This window comes from Rissa tridactyla, chromosome 2 (assembly GCF_028500815.1).
Source record: "Rissa tridactyla isolate bRisTri1 chromosome 2, bRisTri1.patW.cur.20221130, whole genome shotgun sequence".
NCBI lineage: Eukaryota > Metazoa > Chordata > Aves > Charadriiformes > Laridae > Rissa > Rissa tridactyla.
In genome coordinates this window covers 25,330,520-25,351,135 of record NC_071467.1, presented here as the reverse complement: position 1 = coordinate 25,351,135, position 20,616 = coordinate 25,330,520, and the positions used below count along the sequence as shown (strand labels likewise).

Genomic DNA, 20,616 nt, shown 5'->3' with positions numbered 1-20,616 from the left:
TGTAGAAGGCTGCTAGTAAAGTCACAAGAGACCTTGGGAAATTTCTGTGAAAACTGTGCAACAAAGAAGGCACGGCAGGAGAGAGACTGGGGAAAGCAGGAGGCAGAGCATGGAGGAAACTCAAAGACACAGTTTTCTAAGACACTATTTTCAGACAAACCCAGTTGACACCGCAATAAATTAAAAAGGATGAGGACAAACCAGTAATAAAGGAAAGCGTAAGTGCCTCCTTAAAAAGAATAGTAGCCATGTGTCTGTTGATGCTGCGTGTGTTCCAGCTTCAAACTCTAAACCTGGAGCTTGTCGTCAAAGGATTCCTTTAAAACCAGAATGCCGTCACATGAACGAGCCATGGGTGACTGATGTATTAGGTGTCTATCAGGGCCCCCTACGAATTATTCGTGGAATAATTTCTAAGATAAATTTGTGGCACAGAGTATCAAGGGAGAGCATCAGTGTTTTGTAGTATGCCTGGGAGAAAGTTAATGGTGTCCAGCTAAAAGGTTCAGCTCCAAAAGGCAGTGGATGGGACATGGACAATAATCTGCTGCTGTTAAAAGCACAGAGTTTCAGCTTGGTGAGGTCATTGTCTTGTTTGAGTAATTTCAGCTGGTACAAAGTGCATTTCACAAGTGGAATTTCCCTGTTGTAACGTAGCTGAAGACAGGGAAGTGTTCCACATTATTGACACTACATCAGGGGCTTAACAGAGATCTTATTAAATGTACCGTTTCGTTCTTGTTTACAGAAAACTACGCTGGTACTTGAAACAGAAGCAGATTGTACCACTGTGTTTGATGCTGAACTCTTGTCGTCTTTAGCAAAATGCGCAGTACTGGTTTTATTTTTATTTTAAGCTGTGGCAGAGGTTTTAGAAATTCCAGGCATTTTATGAGAAGTGCTTGCATGATAGAAATATCCCAACTAATGTCACACAGTAAATTCCCTATGTCTAATCAGCTGCAAACCTGAAAAAGGTAGGGAGCGCATTAGGAATTTAATGATTGTCAGCAGCGTCATCGTGTATCTTACTACTTTTTGTATAAATACCCTTTTAAAGAAATTCCACGCCACAGGGTAATAATGCAGAAAAACGTGTAGCTTGTGATGTTAAATGCAGCAGTGGATGAGACTTGAGGATGACATATCGTTATGTACCTCTCCCTAGTAGCTCCTGAAGCAAATGCATCAGTGGCTTAGTTGGTGTTAGTGAGGGATCCGGTACTGCAATTGCTTCTGCTTTGATGCTCAATTCAGGGCTTTGCTGGGCATTTAAGTAGGGTCTTGGGAGGCTGAAGCTGGCAAAGCTCTAAGAAATCTCATGGTCTTCACAGTTTCACAGCGCACGGTGAGGGGCTACAGTCATTTTCCTTTGTATTAGTTACAGATGAGCTTCAGCCCCACTTTTGTACTGCTAAGGAGCTTCTCCTCTGTTTAGCTAATGCAACCTCTTACAAATGTTCTCAAAAATCAGGAGGGGTGGGAAATAAATATGTCTTTCAGACTGAAGAAATAGAAATAGACTTCAGAATTAAAAACCAGGAAGATAATATTTTAACACTGAATACACTATAAATGCAAGTTAAAATACTTGACCTTTTAATCTGCTCACATCCATTTGCAGTATGCTTATATGCCTCATGTAAGCTGAGCAGCTATTTGATTTGCTTGGGGGTGATCCCAGTGCTTTGGCTTGCAGGGGAAAAAATCCTTTTTCACCGAGGCAGGATACTTTTTATATTTTGAAGAGCTGATCAGTCGTACAACAACATGATGACTTCTCTTGAAGAGGTCTGATTAGCCATCATACAGTGTCTTCGTAGAAAATACTTTATCTTTGTACTTAATCCTCCTCATCAGTAAGGATTTATGTTTATAAAGTGGGAAAATATTTACTGAAGTATAAATATTTAGTATTTACACTACTGATCTCTATTTTGATTTTTTAAAAAAGACACAATTCAAGTTCTCCCTCCTGGCTTATGTACTATCTGGAGGGCGAGGCAGGTTTATTTTTTAACATTACACATGACAGACGAGCATAATTTGTCTGTGCTTGTACCAAACCATACATTTCAGTTTCACTATGTGAATTCTATCAAACGTGAGCAAGATATGTGGGACAAAATTCAGGTCTTGTATAGCATCCTTGTAAGTATCATCACAGGGAGATCATCCACATGGGTAAGAATATGTGTGGATTTAATAAACACTGTCACATCTAGAAAATATCCATTTTAGATTTAAAATTAAGGTAAATTGTGCATATATATGCTTGTGTGTGTGTTTAACACCTCCGTGTTATTTGTTGACAATTATCTTTTACATAAGTTATGAAAGCATAGCTTTTGGCAAAATACTTCATGGTTGTTGAGGTTGAAGTCAAACTGATTAGTTAATAAAGCTTAGTTACAAATTGTTTTTTACTCAAGCATTTGGTATTTTGGCTTATATAGGCTTGCTGCTGACACCTGCAAGCGTGAGCACTCTATGATGATTTAAAAGAAACAGAGAATAGAGTCAATAAAAGCCGCATCTTAGTATGACTGAAGTGTTTTCGGTACCCAAGGACAGAGAAAGGGCTAACAGCCACTCCAGCACAGAGGGCGTACAATACAGCAAGCGTCCTGGTGTACTCACTGCACACGTTTCCTTAGTCGTAGACTGACCATATTGATGTTTTTATTTCATCATTTAACTTAGGAGCACAGGTGCCTTATGCTATTTTTTATGCGTGGGATAAACCATAAGAACGTAGAGGTTGATCAGTAAAACGCACCTTTGTGGTAACCTATGACTATGTTTCCCAGTTAAGGGTAAACTAGAGGGGAAAAAAAAAAAAGCTACTTCATTTTTCTAATACGTTGGAGATTTGCAAATTAATCTGTAGGTGGAGGAGGCTCTGTAGTTGTTTTGGTTTTGGATTTAGTTCCGTGGGCTTAGAAAGAAAATTTATTTGAGTACCAGCTATCACCTTTTCAGTGTTATCCTCCTGTAAGCCCCTGCTGTTCTCTTTATTGGGATGCAGCAGTAGGAAGGAAACAGGGATTTTGGTGGTTTTGAGCAGGTGCTGAGCTCTGCAACTTTCCTTTGAGTACATAATCTCAGATGCCAGTGACCCTGGATCTCAGATCCCAGTGACAGTAGGATCCCCGCACTGATCTATTGATGAATGCCATTATAACCTGCTGCATTTGCCAAAATGATCTATTTGAATGGACTGGGTACCTTTGTAATCTGATTTTCTTCTGGTATCCACTTTTTTTTTTAGACTATGTAATATATGTCATTTATACAAATAAAAAGGAAAGAGGCACTATTTTATTTGTGAAACAGTTTTCCTTCATTTTAAAATTTGCTACCCAGCCCTCTACATGGTACACCCATCACAGAGCATAGCTTTCTAGTCCAAGTGCTATTTCATCATGCCTTTTCAATACATATTTGGGCTGTGATCTGCAAGAATTCTGATTTTGTGGAGATGACACCGTGCTTAGGAACAAGTGGTTTTTAGGAAGCAAGTCAGAATAGTTGAACTTCCTGAAAAAAAAATCATAACTTAAGTACAGTACTTCATATTTTTTAATAAAAACATGCATTGAAAATATTCTTAGCAATTTTACTTGTGAATATTGGATTTGTTTGATGTTCTTTGATCAGAATAGCTGTGCTTTTTAATAACAGGTAGATAAATACTTATCGCTTTCAGATTAAGATAACGAGGAAATTAAATTTTCCTGTGTAGACTTTGTTTTGTATTAAAATAACTGCTTCCATAGCTTATATATCTTTTTTTTTTTAACTTGCCCATTTAATTTCAGTAGAACACACAAGTGAATCTGCTGACAGAAATCTCTGAGATTGGAAAAGCCAATACACCATCTCTGGGACTGGGAAGACCAAAGCTCAGCAGGGCTTTTTTTTCCCCCCAGCTTTTACGGACTGATGCAATGACAGGCTAGGAGGGGGCCATAAGAATCTCTTCCCCACAAGTGAGATGAGACCTTCTGAAGCTCCTGCGGAGCAGGAGCGATCAGCTGGGATTACAGCCCATTGGGGCCCCACCTGACGTCCCTGATGACTGACCCAAGTCCCCTTAGGGCAGCAGTGACAGACTAAAGCATCTTGATTTTTGCCTGGGAGGAGCCAGGAGATGCTGCTCCCTGTCTCAAGCATCTCCTACCAAAGCTGCTTTCACAGCCTTGGCGTGGGGGGATGGAGACTGGGCTTCAGTGCTTTGGATTTTGTGGTATGACAAACACACCTCTTATTTTCCACTTAAACTGTGGTGCCATTGGAACCGTGCTCCAGGACAGGCTGCTCTATGCTTTATACCCAGCACCTTCTCTTCTTTAGAGCCGCCCCTTCTAACCAAGCTGTTGACACATTGGTGGTTATTTTGTGTCTAAAATCTTTCTAACTTCAGACCAATAGCTATTTTACTATCTTGATTTCACCTCATTGGCCATCTGGCTGATTTGAAAAGCAAAGGAGGCTAATCCTGCGCTGTCATGACTTAGGAGAAGAGCAGGAAATCCACTGGGATGTGTGCAGGGTGTTGTCTTTAAAATAATGAGGTTTGACAGCCTTTCTGTTTACAGTCAGCAGATCAACATTTAGAAAATACACCTTTAAACCACTTGTTTGCACCTCCTTCATCATGAAATACTGGAAAATCCAAGGTGTTTTCTTCAGATTTTGACTATTCCTTGTATACTCTGCCTTCAGTTATGAGGATTGGTAGTGTGTAGTTTTGGGAAAGAAATCTTCAGTTGGTTTTCATTGTGTCGAGAGGAAAAAAATAATGAAGGTCAGGTCTATTTGTAAACCTCATCCATTTCAGCTAGGAAATGAAATAAGTTTTGACAGTGATACCGATATTATTTCTCCCCAGCACAAAAGTGTAATTTATGCTTTACCGCTTGTGATAGTCTTCTCACTGGTTTTTCTTTTCTTTCTTTTTTTAATAGTTTTGGGGGCTTTATTTTTGCTTGAACATAGTTAGCATTACACAGCACAGAGAACACTATTCTCAATCTGTTTGCTCTTCCATGCTCTCAGGTTTGATGTTTCAAATGTATTAGTTTATGAACAGAATGAATCAAGTAAATAAAGGGCAACAACTTCTATCTGTTCAGTTCTGCCATGGCAGAGACGGTTTCAAAATTTATCTGAGAACTTATCTTTCTTACTGAGTTACCATAGCAAAATAGAAAATGGCCTTGTGTTTGCCTTGTTTTAAGAAGCCGTGCATACATTCAGCAGCCGATTGTATTTCAGATTTCAAAGTACTGATTGTAGCTTTTCGTTTCTCTGATAAAAAGCAAAATAATATTGCGGAGCCCCTCAGTTCTTGAAATGAGCAAACATTTCTCATATAAATCCAGCAGCTCATTTTCAATTAATTATAATAAATTAACCATGACAAAGCAATGGTAATTCTCATGAAAATTTGATTTGGATCTGCTGAAAGCGGACGCGCATTACTTACTGCAGACCACCACCATGACAGCAGCATATGTCTCAGAAATCTATCAAGGTAGTTGGTTTGTGTCGTGGTTTTCAGACACCTGCAGTATGTCCCCAAAACGGGCTTCTCTTGTGCGACCGCAGCTGGTAGCAGCACCACAACAGCCCATTCCTTCCTGGCGTGGGCTCTCTCCCCGCACCTCAGTCCTTCCCACAAACAAACAAAAAATACTCTCAACAACAAAACCCACACTTGAAGTGGGTTGCAATGGGCGAACGTAGAGATGAGTGAATGGAAACCCAGGCTTTCATCCATTGGAGGGGGGAGACCAGTGCTTTTTTTCTCAAATATATGGATATTGAGTACTAAATACAATATTTAAAATGCTGTTTTAGGACTTCGTCCAAAAAGGACTCTGCGCTTGGTGCTATGGACGGCAGAAGAGCAAGGAGGAATAGGTGCCCAGCAATACTACCAGTTGCACAAGGTAAATGATGTCTTCTGATGCTTGGCAGCATTTTTCTCCCTGGTCTTGTGCCTTGCATATTATTTTTGTCAAAATGTTCAGCTTACTATCTAGCCAAAAATAGTGATTCTAGTTCTGCCTGAAATTATATTTTCTGGTTTTAATTGTAAATGTAGACTTCATTTTACATTTAACAGAAAGTGATGCGACCACATGTATATGTGTTCCGCTTGACCTAAGATATCTGTCACAAAACTGTTCTGAAACAGATATTTCATGATGATATCTGCCATAGCTTTCAAACATAGCTTTCTGAGAATGAGTGACAAATGGTCCACATATGTTGGCAATATAAATAAATTTTGTTTGCCTTACGTATTTCTGCTTCGTTGCATTTTCCCATAATATTTTACTATGTAAAATATAAAATAATGCAAAGAAAAATCTTTGCTATCTTATCTTAATAGTATGTAATCTAAAATACTCTTTGACAGTCATTATTTCGAGAGGATCTGGAACATTTTCAATGGTTGATTTCTGATGATGCAAGGAACACACAAACTCTAGGCCTGGTTATCAAGACAAAAATACTGTGTATCGTCACATCTGTCTCTCCTGCCAAGAACTGCCTTTTCAAAGTACATCATGACATAAAGGGAAGTTGCATAAAACTATTTTGGAGATAAGTCTTTGGAATATGTGCGGGGGTTTTTTTCCCCGAAAAACTATACTGTAACTGTATAAGCTAAACTAGTTATCTTTTATGCTTTTCCCTAATTTAGTGTTATTGCACTCAGCAATGGTTAATATACCCAAGGCAGAGACAAGATGAGTGCAAACGTGTTTAGGAAGTCACCTGCTGTACAATAATATGAAAGCAGACTTACAATCAGTTCTAAGAGTACGTTTTTAATGGTAAGCAACCTATCAGAACAAATAAATGGAAATTTCACTTTGAATCAAATTCATCATCATGAACAAAACTAAATCAATTTGCATCTGCAAATAGAGCTGTCAGAGGTAGCATTACAGTGGTTGTGCTTTTCTGGCTAATTGATGAACAGTCAATTATTTCCCACTAACTTGTTTAACATTTACTAAGAAATGTATTTAACTACCCATATATAATGTAGTTCCTCCTTATATAATTTGGAAAATTATATGGATAGCTCAGCTTAGTCATTTGGAAGAGGAACATAAGAGCTTGCTTCTCAGCTTCAGGGAGGTGACAGGTTGCAATTTAGTGTGTGTTAAGGACTCTGGATTTACCACTGGTACTCTGGTGTTCAGCAGGATTAAACTAGAATGAAATGTTCTGGAATATGTAGCACGGGAAAGAGATGCTTCTCATGTACAGAAGTGCATTTTGGAGGAGCTGGAGGGATGCTCTGTGCGTAGTGCACGCCGCTCATGAGGAATGTATCAACATCCCTGCAGATTTCCATGTTGGAAAATAAGCTCTGTCCTATGGTGGTGGTGTCAACAACACGTGAAACTGTCTCATGCACGTCTCATCTTTTGCCAAAATGCCTGCATTTCACTGTTGTCACTAGGATTTCTATTCAGAAGTAATATCAAAAAGCAGGCTTAAGGATCAAAGAGGGAAATATAAAGCAGGCTGGGTGTTGTTTGAAAGATACTTGGTTACTTTGCTTTTAAAAAAAATGAGACAAAGATGTGTCTCAATTTTTGCTCTGCTGGTGCGATTCCGTCTGGATGTTGTGCTCTGCGAAGAAAGCCCAGTCTAACTTAACAAGGATTTGTAATTTACATGGAGAATTTAAGCAGAAATTACATCCGTCTGTTGTTTGTTGTTCTTGTTTCCCCCCTACTATGCGATCTGGCATAATTATAAATTGATATGACTATAGGACATCGCATTACTCATAATAACAAAATAAAGCAGATTAATACCGTACATTATATTTAGCATGAAAAATAACTTAACCTTTTAATGATTTACTTGCGCAAATTTCTGGCAATTAGGATAGTACGGCACAAACATTGCTTGCTGATGGTAATGAGTACAAGTTAACTAAGAGTGGTATTTAAAGATGCCTTGTTAAATGAAAGATGGCCTGTATGACTCATCTACATCGCTGGGCTTATTATGACTTTAGTTCGCTACAAACAAGTAGAAATATGAATGCAGTAATTCAGCACAGACAGACATGGATTTACTTGACATTGTAAATTACTTCCTCATGTCAGTGGAAATGTGGCAAGGGAGAAGAAATGAAGACAATATAGTACTGGACAAGTACAAATACTCTAACTTTGTAGCTTATTTATTATTTCTTTCAATTTAATTTCAGGTCTTTCTTCCTCATCCGTCATTATAGGTTGCCACTGCTAGAAAGTGGATAAGTTACTGCAGAAATAACTGAGATTGCGGGGGCAGCGTAGTGGTTTTACTATGGTGCCAATAATTAACTCATATCCCTGTACAATAGCATTATTTATATCACTCAAGTATTTCCGTAGAGCCCAATATTATAGTTTCTGATTTTTAAAACTAGTGGTAGGGTACACTGGCTGTTCGGAGCTTTGTGAGAATGTAAGGGATGCCATATTGAGTTGACCAAAAGCTCAGTCTAGCGCTGTCTCCTGTTTCTGATAGCATGCAGTAAAAAGATGCTTGGGAAAAAGCATATTTGCCCAACTGCAGCCAGAATACTCATGCAACCGTGCTTTCATTTTATCACATATTACTCTGGAGAGCATCTCATGGTCCTCATCCGTTGTTTCCTTTTTATGATATTTGTAAGACGTTTCCAGGAGTCGAAGGCCAAGTGTCGTCCAGCAGTTTCAGTGCCTCCATTTGTGTGGGGGTACCTGCCACCCACTGGTACATCGCAGAGCACCTGCTGGGTTTTGGCCATGGGGTAGAAGCCTCCCAGGTGAATCACCGGCATCTTTGCTCCCAAAGGAGATACCTGCCAAAGCGCTCACTGCTTTTAACTGTCAGCTAATAATTAGATTGAATCCCAGACTGGAAAAAAGCCTGATTTTCCTTTACAATGAAGACTCTTCATGAAGGGTAATGAAATTAAAAGATCTAAGTGTAAACCAGACTCCAGGTCTTGGGTGCTGACATTACATCTGAAGTCTTTGCCCAATGCTTAGTGTTGTGTGACCCAGTTGCTGAGTAGTGCTCTTACGTACAGACAATACAGTAAATAACTTCAGAAATGTGAACCATTGCAACTGCTTCTTTCCTTTCCAAGTTGAATGGAAGAAGCAGGGGGAACATAGTTTGGTAATTCTGCAGGACCTCGTGTTGCAGCTATTCAGTACAGATTCTCCTACAACCTTTAAAAACAGTACCTGAGTGCCCTCCAGTAGGGTTTTTGAGGTTTTTGTATGTTTACTCTTATGCTATGGGAGAAGGAAGTGTATGTAACGAAGTGTCTGTCCTCCTTCCGTTGCTTCAGACTAGTTCCTGTGAAAGATCTGTGTACCATGAAGACAAGGTTACAGTTACTTCCCCGGCTGAATTAACGGACTATGAATGGCTGATAATATTTATTTTGGAATAGAAATATTGCATACAGTCTCCTGGGAAAGCAAATACATTTTGTAATGAGAAGACTAAGAGATCCTAGGCCACATTCAAATTTACTTTAGTAACTCTGTTGTGATCATTGAAGGCATTAATGTGTTACGAATTTAATTCAAACCGCATTAGAGAAAGCATTCTTAAAATATTTCTGCATGTTTTTATTCATATCATAATGATGTTTACAGTACTTACCTGAATTTCTGGTTCAGAATGCCATCCACGGTTTTAACTTTTCAGGAAAGGTTTCACTTTAGGAAAAATATAGATCATCAGTGTGTACTATGGTTTCCTTTTTGTGTTTATTACCAAGAAGATTTGATGTTTTGCCCAAGCTGGGTCTGTATGAAAGCAGGACTTCCTGAAATGCTGGTATCTCATTGTTGCTAATTTAAGTACTCTTTGTTGATGCTCACTTGAGGTTTCTCCTGTGATTTGCTAATGAGTTACTTTCTCTAAGAAGCAAATATCCAAAAAAATTCTTGTTGCTTTCGGGTGAAATGATTCTTCCCCAGAAAAAATTGGCTTCTCAAAACCAGAGTTTTCAGAAAACTCATGTATTTCGACATTCTGTATATTTCCCAAGGTACCAAGTACGCTGGTGAAAAGTGAGGTGTGGGTTTGTTTCTGATTTGAACCAAACACATCAAGGACTTTAATGTGGGTTCTTTTATCCCAGAGAAATATGTTGACCATTTGCCTACTGACTGTTCTCAGGAAATATTCTCTGTAATCAAAAGTTCTGTAAAATTACTGCTTCTTGTTTTCACCACCGCTGTCCTGTTGATCCCTTTCATTAAGAAATGAAAGAAATGCATAAAAAGAGAAATGTTCAGTTACAAAACTACAAAAAGAGAATAATTGCACTGTATTCTCCAGAATCACAGTTAACAACCAGAAGCACCCTTGATTGTATTAAGCACAGATTATATTAAGCATTATACAATTATATTTTACACCACTTCTAGGTCAGTAGGAATTAATAATTCTTAATATCGTAGTGTTGCAGTCCTACTGAAAGCTGCAGAGGAAACCAGATTTTACTAAAACACAAAAAACGTTTGATTCCTTACCCTGCCTGAAACAGGGAAGACCAGAATCAGCCATGGCAGCATGTCTTATGTGTGGCAAATTTCATACACATCTAGTGTCAGGAGAACTTTTGTCTTTGTAGCTTTCCTCCCTTTTCTTTCCCTCATGCAAGTGGCAGGGCTGCCATCTGAAACGTTGTGAGCTGGTGGAGGCATCTTCTGAGGGTGGCTGCTCTGCTCTCGTGCTCCAGGCAGATGCACCCAACCACAGGTCCAGGTGCTTTGGGATGTTCTGCTGTAAGAAAGCTGGGCTCTTTCTATCCAAACTGCCTGCAGCTGTGCAAGACCCAGAAAATTGTCACCTCTTGTTGACTCGCCGTGATGAACTTTCTCCTCATTGACTTATTTTCATTTTAACGTTTCACCTCTTACCCAGAACCTAAAAGCGTTCTGCATAAAACCCAGGAAATATTAAGAATGTGTGTGCTGTGGTAATTTCCAAGGCATTGCCGATTTATTTTCATCTCTCTTTTATTGAAAGTTACAAAAGTATTCATTCGCTTACTGAAAGAGTAAAAATCATCTTTGGTTGAAAGATGTAAACCACAGTTTTTAGTTTTGGCAGTGTTGCCTATTTTCAAACAAAAACCTAAAACCTTTCAAAACGGGACAGCGGTGGGACACAGTTGTTCAGAGGCATAGATAGTGTTTTGATACCCTTGTATTTCAGCAATAAAAGGGCTTGAGTTATGGAATGTTTTCCAGGAAGAGGGCTTCTCTTTGATATATGGCTCTTTGTCGAAGAAAAATCCTCCCAAGACAAGGCTGCAGGTAGTGCGATGCATCCCTTACGTAGCCTGCTGCTGTCCTCAGAGCTGTCTGCTTTTTCTTGTCTGTCATCCCAGGGAGCTTACAATACTGAATGGTCATCTCTGTCAGTGCTGGCAAGTGCTTGCAGAGGAAACAGTAGTGGTATTGTACAAGGCAAGACATGCTACTAGTATGTTTTTACTGAGTGAAACACTAATAAGTACATGACGGAATCCTGCTCCAAGGCTGTTGAACTTACTGAGACTTTTGTCGTTGGCTTCTCAGAGGTCAGAACTCTGTAACTCTGATAGAGAACAAGCCATAAAATCTGTGGACCTCTTTACGGACTGCTTTCCCACAAAATGTGGCAGAAAAATATGTCATCTTTTAATAAAGTATGGGTTTTATTCTTGTCATCTATCAAAAATTGTGCTAATCTTAAGCTTTGCAGAGCTTTCTCCCGTGTAATGATGGGGTAGTTTACAAAAATTTATAACTGACAGTGTTCCTGATTTTCCGTGTCTTCACTGAAAAAAGCGTGTGAGTGGTATGATCACACTTGTGGCTGGTGGTTATTATGCCTTGATGCTGGCGCATCCCTGCTTCCTAACAGCTGTTCTGGTGTTTTTTCTCTCGTTTCCATTTATGCTGTTTTGCTTCATTAAATAATCTTGATCCTAAACAGCAACTCAAAATTACACTACACCATGTTTATGTATTATTAAATACTTAGAGGGTGTTATTTATTTTATTTTTTTTCTTTTCCAGCTGTCACATCCACTTAGGTGCTTCCGGTGTTTTCTCTTGCCTTTCCTGTAGTCTTCGTTGCCAGCCTAACAAACCTGGGTGTCTATTTAAACACACTTTTAGTACTGCAAGTGGGATGACCGTCATTTCACCATAGGTTCTGCAACATGGTTGTTGCCGTGCTATACTTGGATCCCAGCTGCTCTGAGTCAAATACTGGAATATAAGAATACAAGTGTTGATGTTTCCTAAAGTTAAGCGTAAATCAATAACAGAAAGCTGAAAATGCACTGTCGGATTAGCTGATGTCCCTTATTACTGGAAAAAATTAACCATTAGTCAAGGACAGTGCTTTGCCATTACAGACTTTAGTATTTTCCCTGTAAAGTGGTGATTTTTCTCAGTGGAATGAAAAAGAAAACCAGTAAATGGGCTATTGGACAAGCAATAGCACTCTATTTTAAACAGCTCCAAATTACTGAAGGCTTTTAGGACAGCTGTTCCCTCCCTTATCCTTTCAGGTACCTCACTGCTTTAGCTGGGTAAGAGGAATTGATGTCAGTGACTTGGTAGACGAGTCATGAGATGTTGGAGTCTAGTTTAACATTTGGTAAGAATTAACAACTGGAATTTTGACTGAATAAGTAGCTACCTGTATGCTTGGGATTGCCAGTGTCTCCTCTGGATGGGATGTGTTTACTACCAATAAAAGTACCAATCACGTGTATGGCAAGGGTTTGTTTTATTAATTGAAAAGATTTTGTTGTAATTTCATGTTTTCAAGTGTTTTCCTTAGAGATGAGAAGCACTTGTATTTTTAGGTTTGCTTAACAGAGATAAAAATAGATCGTTTATAGAGAAAACAGAAATAAAAGGAATTAAAATTAAAAATATAAAAATAGGAAAAGTATTGGCAAGGAGCATGCCTATTTGCATATTCAATGAAAATAGCAAGCTATAGAAAGCCAATTTTCCCATGCAGCAATTACTGTAATGTTTCATTTAAAAATTCAGTCCAAGAGCTAAGCTTGATAAGATCAAGGGAGGTGACTTCTGTGACCAAGTCATAGGAAGGTAAAGGATAAAAGTCTATTTTGATGTTCAGTGAGTTAGGCAGCAAGTTACACCAACAAGATTTAATTTTCTGGTATGTGCTAAGAGAAGTGGCACAGTACCAAGATGCAGCAAATGGGATTACTTTCTGAAAAAAGTGCATACTGAGTTTAAAATGCTTATTTAAATGATACATTCAATATGAGGAAAAGTGAAGAAAACAGCTGAGCCTGCAGTTATTTTAGAAAATCTTACTGGTTTGTTTTTCTGTTCCCTTGAGTTAGTCAAGGGAGCAACGCACGGTCTCACCCCGCTTTGCTAAGTGGCAGTTATCCCTGCACCATAGAGGGCAAAGGACAATGGAGCATCTTCTCTGTAGCATATTTCACAGCGTGTATGTATTTCTTTCTGTATAAGAAGAAATGCTAATATACATGCACAAAAGTGGGTACGGTGAAATCAACCTGACCTCCTTTTTTAATATTGCAACTTTCAACCTCAACAGTGAATAGAATGGTCATTAATCTTGTCTTCCAGTGGATAAAATAGGGAAAAAGCTTTCTCAAGGACATATGGTACTTCGAGGAGTGGTGACCTGTTTCTTTTTTGTCCCCCAACGAGTCTAGTTTCTCTCCCCAGGGTGTGTTGTTTTCTTGCCACTCCAGCACGTTCTAAGAACCGAAGAGCTTTCTTACAGAGCAAGAATATGGTGTAATGTATTGTGGGTGGTTTGTTTTCTCAGTTTCATATTAAAACCACATGTGAACATTTATTTGAGAAAACACAACTGAAGGCTGCAGTAATGCTCTTATACTAGCAGTTTATGAAGTTTTGGAAGTTAAGAATTCTTGGTTTTGGGGCAGTAGGTGAGATTTCTTCTGAGTAGCCGCACTGCTCCCGCCCTCGCTTTTCTCACCTCGGTGCCCTGGATAATCCTTCCCACTCGCCTCGTTGCTCCTCCTCATTGCAGCTTCTCTAAAAACAAGCAGACGTCCTGCTTCAAAGACTCAGCCAAAGAGGCCATTTCTGGATGTTTCAATCCTGGTATTTATAGAGTGCTCACTATTATTACGTTACCTTTTGTTGGCAATTCATCCGCACACCGGAATTATGTTGTCTACCCTAACTCCTGTTCTGAGACGTTCTTTCTGTTGTAACTGTGACTTCTGAGCATCGTTGGTCCCTTTCACTGCATGGTGTGCTTTTCTGGGCCTGCTTCTCTCACACTACATTCAGAGGGTCAGTGAATCACGATTTCCTGTTGAGACTCATGACCTGTAATACTGCGTTTGAAGCTAGGCCTAGATACCACGTGTATCCTGATTCTTGACATTTAATCTTGTATCTGAGGTTTTTTTCATTGTATAAAAATAGTCATTGCCAGTTTGGCAACAGCGTTGGTTATTTCCACCTTGATTTCCAGTAGCTGGATGGGTGGATAGGTAGACTGGTTATTTCAAGGTATTAGAACATTTACGATTGCTTCTTCATATGCAAGGGGTTTGTATTAATTTTTTAACTGCTGGATATGATTCTAAGTAAGAAATGAATACCTCTGCCATGCTAGAAATTGTTTCACTCAAAAGAGGAAAGTTCTGGGAAAGTCGTGTAAAACAGTTCTTGGCAAATTCTATGAAGAACTTCTGAAAACTTATGGGGCCAGATTTTTATATTTGTGGAATATTACATTCACAGCCATCTGTAGTTCATATTTGGTTTTATATCCAGAAAAATGTGAAGGAATTCTGTACTGAATTGTAGGCTTATGTAAGGCGTTAATGACATGGATCTGTTACTCACTGCTATCACGTATCTCTTGTAATGATTTTCTTGTAATAACCTATGACAGCCATAAAGTTCTGGAACGAGATCTGGGCATAGGCGTAAAACCTGCAGTAAGTTGTCTTACTCACATTCAAGATAGTCTGAAGTATAGCTTTTTCTCTGCCTGACCTGGCCATACACTGCTTTATTTTGCAAAAAAAAAAAAAAAAAGTGATGTGCTTCTCAAAAAGAGTGAGACCTTCTTTCATGTAAAGTTCCTCAGTACTTTATTCCAATTAAAACTTTGCATCAGAGTGTTCTGAGTGTGTGGGAAGCAAACAAATGCCTCTAGATGTGATTTTTTGTTCTTTTAGCTAAAAAGAATCTTCGGAGTGCACATAAAAGCAAAAGGGTTTATGCCATTTATACACAAAATCTTAAAATTTCATGTTTCCTGTAAGAACTTACCTTCCTTAAGGGAAGCACAAACTTCCCTTAAAATGGACATTATTCCTTCAGGTCAGGAGGAACCTTGGCAGTCCTCCAACCGAAGTCAGAGTTGAGTACATGTTATATTGAAAGTAATGTGTTTCTGAAGACACATCAGCTGTTTTTTTAAATGGGATGTCCTTCACAATCCAAGCAAGCTTTGAATGCATCTAATTTTAAATCCAAGCAGACTGCGTACCCTGCCACAGAATTTCTGAGTTCCAGGTCTAAGAAGAAAGTGAGAGCTGCGAGTGAAAACTGAAATGTGGTGGTAATGGCTTACCCTTCTAGGTGGCACTTCAGAAGTCTTATAGCAAGTATTTGGGGACAGCAGGCCAGTCATGTTGTGGCTCCTAGAAAATATTGATGCCTCAGAACTGAACTTGAGCTGTTTCAGCGTTTTCATACAGTAAGATTAGGTCCCTTCATTTATGCTTATATACACGCGATCACATTTCTCTGGAAAGAGAAGCATTTCTCTGCTGCTTAAACAAGTTTGTTATGTTATGGTACGCTTGCTCTGACATCTAGAACCCAGTATATGGTGCCAGTTAAAAGAGCAATCACAAAACAGTATCTTCTTTCCTTATATGTTTAGGAAAATATTTCCAACTTCGATATCGTCATGGAGTCTGATGAGGGCACCTTCAAGCCATCTGGACTGGGGTTTACTGGCAATGCTAAAGCTCGGGACATCGTGAAAGAGATCATGGCTCTGCTGCAGCCCATCAATGTTACGGATGTTTATGACAACGCAGATGGAACGGACATCGATTACTGGATGAGAGACGGTGTTCCCGGTGAGCGTGCTTTACAGCTGACACCGCTGCTCCCATGCAGTGGCACGTCGGATGGGTGGTTTGGTGTTTTGAAAATAGTAAGAAATGCTTTCTCTGGAGGAGTAAAATTTACCGTAGGTAAAATGCGGAAATGTTAAAAGGTGACCAACAGAAATAGGACATAAAGTGCATTTGAGCTGCAGTTTAATAATGGTATAGATTATACGTAGCATAACATGTCTAAAATCTTCTTTTCGGCTTTAAGGATTTATAATAATTAATCCCAGACTGGTGGTTTATAAATAGTAAACTAAGGCAGAGGGGAATTCTCCAATGCAGAACAAATAATTTTATTATTATTATTTCGACTTTGAAATACAGGGCTGTTTTTCCCTGCTTTATATGCTGAAGAAACAATGTTTTTGAGAAGTGACATTTAAAATGTTAAGGAGCATTAAGGTGTGTGAAAGGGGTAAAATTCTGCAAAGTTTCAACTGGTTTCCGGGTTTGTTTGGAGTTTTGTATCTGGCTCCCTGTGCAGGAGACCCCACACCAGCACGGGGGCTTGCAGGGCGCAAGAGCCCCAGTTAGAGGCCAGCCTGGGTGAAGCCTTAGGGAATTTCCATGGTAGTTTCCACACTTGAATAATAGTAGAAAGAAAAAAGTTTCATGACACTGATATTTAAAAAATTATGATCGGTTTTAAAATTTTAAGGTGCTTTTTCTCCGGTGTTTTATGACTGAAGGAGGTTGGCGCATTTCTCATGGTAGTTTAACTAGTAACCACTATATGCTTAGAATCACTTAATATTTGATTAACTGCCGTGTTTTTCACCAGGTCTTATGGAAGACACAGTGGGTCATGGAACATATGCTTCTTATTTATGGTCAGAACTCTTTGCTTCTCACTCACCTAGGGTGTACAAAGATACCATAAAGTTGACTGCTTCAAAAACTGTATGGCTATCTATTTTTCAAAGCAAAATATCTATGCTGGGCAAGAGGTATGGATGAAGGGATGTTGTTTAACAGCTAGGGATTCATCTTCAGCTGGTGTGCTGCTTTCCAGGTACAGTGCGAGCTGTTTGGTGCAATGTCATACAGCCGTGTGGGTTCCTAGGCTCTGTAAGCTTCTGTAAGATGCCTCTGCGCCATGTGTGAGCGTTAGGAGGATGTGCTGAGTTGAGCTGAGAGACTGAGCACTGCTGAGAGGCTGTAGCTGTGCATCGTCCTCCACAGCCTGTAAGTGCCCATGCAAAGGCACCTGGTCCAGAATTTCAGACCGACATGTCTGTGCTGTAGTTGGAATATGAGAACTCACCGTACAGCCCGTGTTTAGAAAATGCAGGTGTATCGGAATGATTTCCTAGGGAAGGTGTTGGGGACAGAACGTGGAGGACATTACAGTCAGTCATGAAGGACTTCTGTTGTGCTTCCTGAGAGCGACAGATTATGGAAGGAGAGAGAAGAATTTAGCATTCAAATGCCTTGTTTTCAGTTGTTAATGTGAGTGGTGCTTGTGATAACAGTGCGTGTTGAGCTCTTGTACCCAGCTTTTCATAAACTGAGTTGCATCTGGAGCATAAAGAGCTACAGTTTGCCATGGTCCTCTGATTAGTCACCTAGGCTAAATGAGTAAAGTACACTCAGCAGGAGGAGGACAGAAATGGGAGCCGTCTCCCATGGTCACCCATACTCCTCAGAAAGCATAAACTATGAAAAATATCGCAAACTATAAGTTCAACCTTGGGAAAATATAAATACACCAGAAACAACACCTGAGTTTTTAAATAAATCTGATTTGCTTTCTATTAAAATTTGGCGCATTAATTGATGGTGGATTTTTTTGCTGTCTGAAACTTTGATTCATTTAACTTCCCATTAAGCAAATAACAAAGTGTTCTTGCAGCATAAAGGAACAGTGATTCTTTTTTTCCCCATCAAGCCCCAGTGGGAAGGAATTAGCTCCACTAAAAGAATTTCGGTTGCTTTAGATTGTATTTCATACTGTACCAGGGAGAAGTCTAAGACATCTTGTAATCTTCACGCCTTGTCTGCAGTATTCTTACTGCTCGAGTGAGCCCTTATGGTATATAATAACATTGGAACAAATTGAACACACTGTAGCAGCTTTTATAATTTTGTCCAATTTAAACAAGCAGTCAAGTGTTGACACTTCATCAATTTCATTTAAATATTTTCTTGAAAATACACTTGGTGGCTTTGTTTCTGCACCAGTGAGAGAAAACGTGGTGTGCTTCTTGAACACTCAGAATGGTTTCTGACATCGTTTCTCTAGAATTTTTCTCCTTTTCAGTGGTAAATAGATTCTGGAATTCACCTTTTTAGATGCTATTAAAATTCTGCTCCTCCTGCTCCTTTTGGTCTGAAAGATACGCCGAGGGCAACAGTATGTGTGTTTTTCAGAGCTGTTCGTAGCCGCTCCTGAGACAGGCAAAGTGACTCTGGCTCCTTCCTCTCTTGCTATTTCCAGCATATTTATTTTTAATGGGCATGCAATGAAATGTTATTTGTAATGTTACTTAAGCGTATTTACAAGAAAAGACTATTCTGGGAGTTCAGAGTGCTTTGCAAACCATAGACTGAAGCTTAACTAATACCTCTGGAAGCACAAGCAAGGTGACCTGCACCAAACACAGCAGTTTAATGCTTTGTAACTGTGGAGTATTAGAAATATTTCCGTTGGTGGCCTTTACGTTGGATTATTTTGAGAACAGTTCAGCCCAGCAATGAGGAATGTCTGTGGCTGTGTTTTTCTAGTGATAGCCAGTTTTAAGCTACTGAAAATATTTGTGTAACATTTCTTTTGCTTTTTCATGAAGCGTAAATCAGATGAAATGGGCGCTTTGTGGTGTCGTATTTTATGCTGTGGTTTTGCAGTTTGAGGTTACCATTGGTCCTAAGACTGCTCCTTTATTAATTATGTAATTATTTTCCTCAGCTTTCTTTTTAAGGGTCCGATTGCGTATTTGTTTTTAGTTAGGGATACATCTAAACTGTGGCACATAAAGCTGTTCCTTTGCAGTACTGAGTCCTAGTCAAGTTTGGCCAGAATTTGCAAATATGGGTGGGGAGGCGGGTTGGTTGTGTTTATTTGTTTGGTTTCTTTGCGTGCTTTTTCACAACAGGCTTCTTCAGTGTTTGAAAGGGTTAAAAAACCATTAAGCAAGCCCTGCTAGACCAGCGCTCAGGTATTTTTGTTGAAAAAGCAAGGTATCTGGTGATCACAAGGATGCTTCGAACATGATTTAGACCAGTTCCTAAGGTAATAGCACCGGGGCTGAGTCAGTCTTCCCTGCAAACCTTTGGAAACTGAGAAGGGGGAATGAAGTGATTATATTTGTATTGCAGTATCCAGTGAACATTAGTTCAGCTTTAGGTGTTAGGGGAGAGGAAAATGGGTGCTCTCCTATTTTCGCGAAGGGCAGGCTGTTGTGACACTGTATTTCCAGGAGAGCTGGTACAAGGACACTCCTTTCTGCCGGGCTCATCAGGGAGGTTGTCTGTTGCCTGTTGCTGCAGCGTTTATGATGGGAACACTTGTCTGTTCGGAACTGAGCTGTATTTGAGATCGAGCTGACCCAGGACATCAAACAACTCCCAGAAGGCATGTGGTAACTCCTCTATTTAAAATTCAACCTGTGACCTAAAGGTGAAACTCCTTTTTACAATGTCACCCTGAACCTTGATAGCTGTTCATGTCTCTCTGTCTCCACAGTGATGGTGTCTTGCTGTTTTGTTACATTACACAAGAGGAGGAATTATTCTTCCAGAAACTAATAAACCAGTAGTTCATCTAACTTTAATGTTTCTTCAGAAATCAAAAATTCATTGCTAACCCAATCTATTAGTCATTTTCTTGGAGGTGGCAAACAAATACTATCATATATCATTTCTCTCGTTTTTATATTTTCATAGTGCTTCTTTATTACCTTCATCTAAAACAAGATGTATTGTGGCCCTTAGACACTGGACTTTGACATGCATGGTTTCCTTTCTTATAACATAAGAGGTCAAATCCTTCCATTCCACCCCTGTTCCGGAGCATGCTGCCCACCCGTCCCCCTGTCCCCATCATCCCTTGTAGCACCAAACTCCAGCTCCAGCCCGCCGGCATGCTTGAGCCAAGCCTGCTCTTCTGCTCGGTGTCAGCCAGGGATGTTTGAGAAAGGGGTGTAATGGGAAAACTCCCTGACTTCAGATTGCCAGCAGGCATGAAGAATTGAGTAAGCTCTCTATTTCCCAAATTCTAAGTAGGTAAACTCCTTTCACTCTTGGCTGCATTACTGTTTGGAAGTGATACTGTACTGTGATGCATAAACCACTGCCCCTCAGCGTACCTACTTCATCTTCTCTGCAGACTTGGACAGACTCTTTGGATGCAGCTTCTCAGCTTCTTTTTATTGCCGAAAGAAGAAAAACTGTAG

At 39.6% G+C, this 20,616-nt stretch overlaps 1 protein-coding gene across 4 annotated transcripts in view; it reads left to right on the top strand.

The window, feature by feature from the left end:
- Positions 1-20,616, top strand: part of CPQ (carboxypeptidase Q) — a 162,091-nt gene that overhangs the window by 111,709 nt on the left and 29,766 nt on the right. For all 4 annotated transcript variants that reach the window (XM_054192637.1, XM_054192638.1, XM_054192635.1 and 1 more), the window contains 2 exons: positions 5,866-5,957; positions 15,988-16,189. In XM_054192637.1, coding sequence (XP_054048612.1) covers positions 5,866-5,957; positions 15,988-16,189 — 294 coding nt within the window. The remainder of the gene's footprint in view (positions 1-5,865; positions 5,958-15,987; positions 16,190-20,616) is intronic.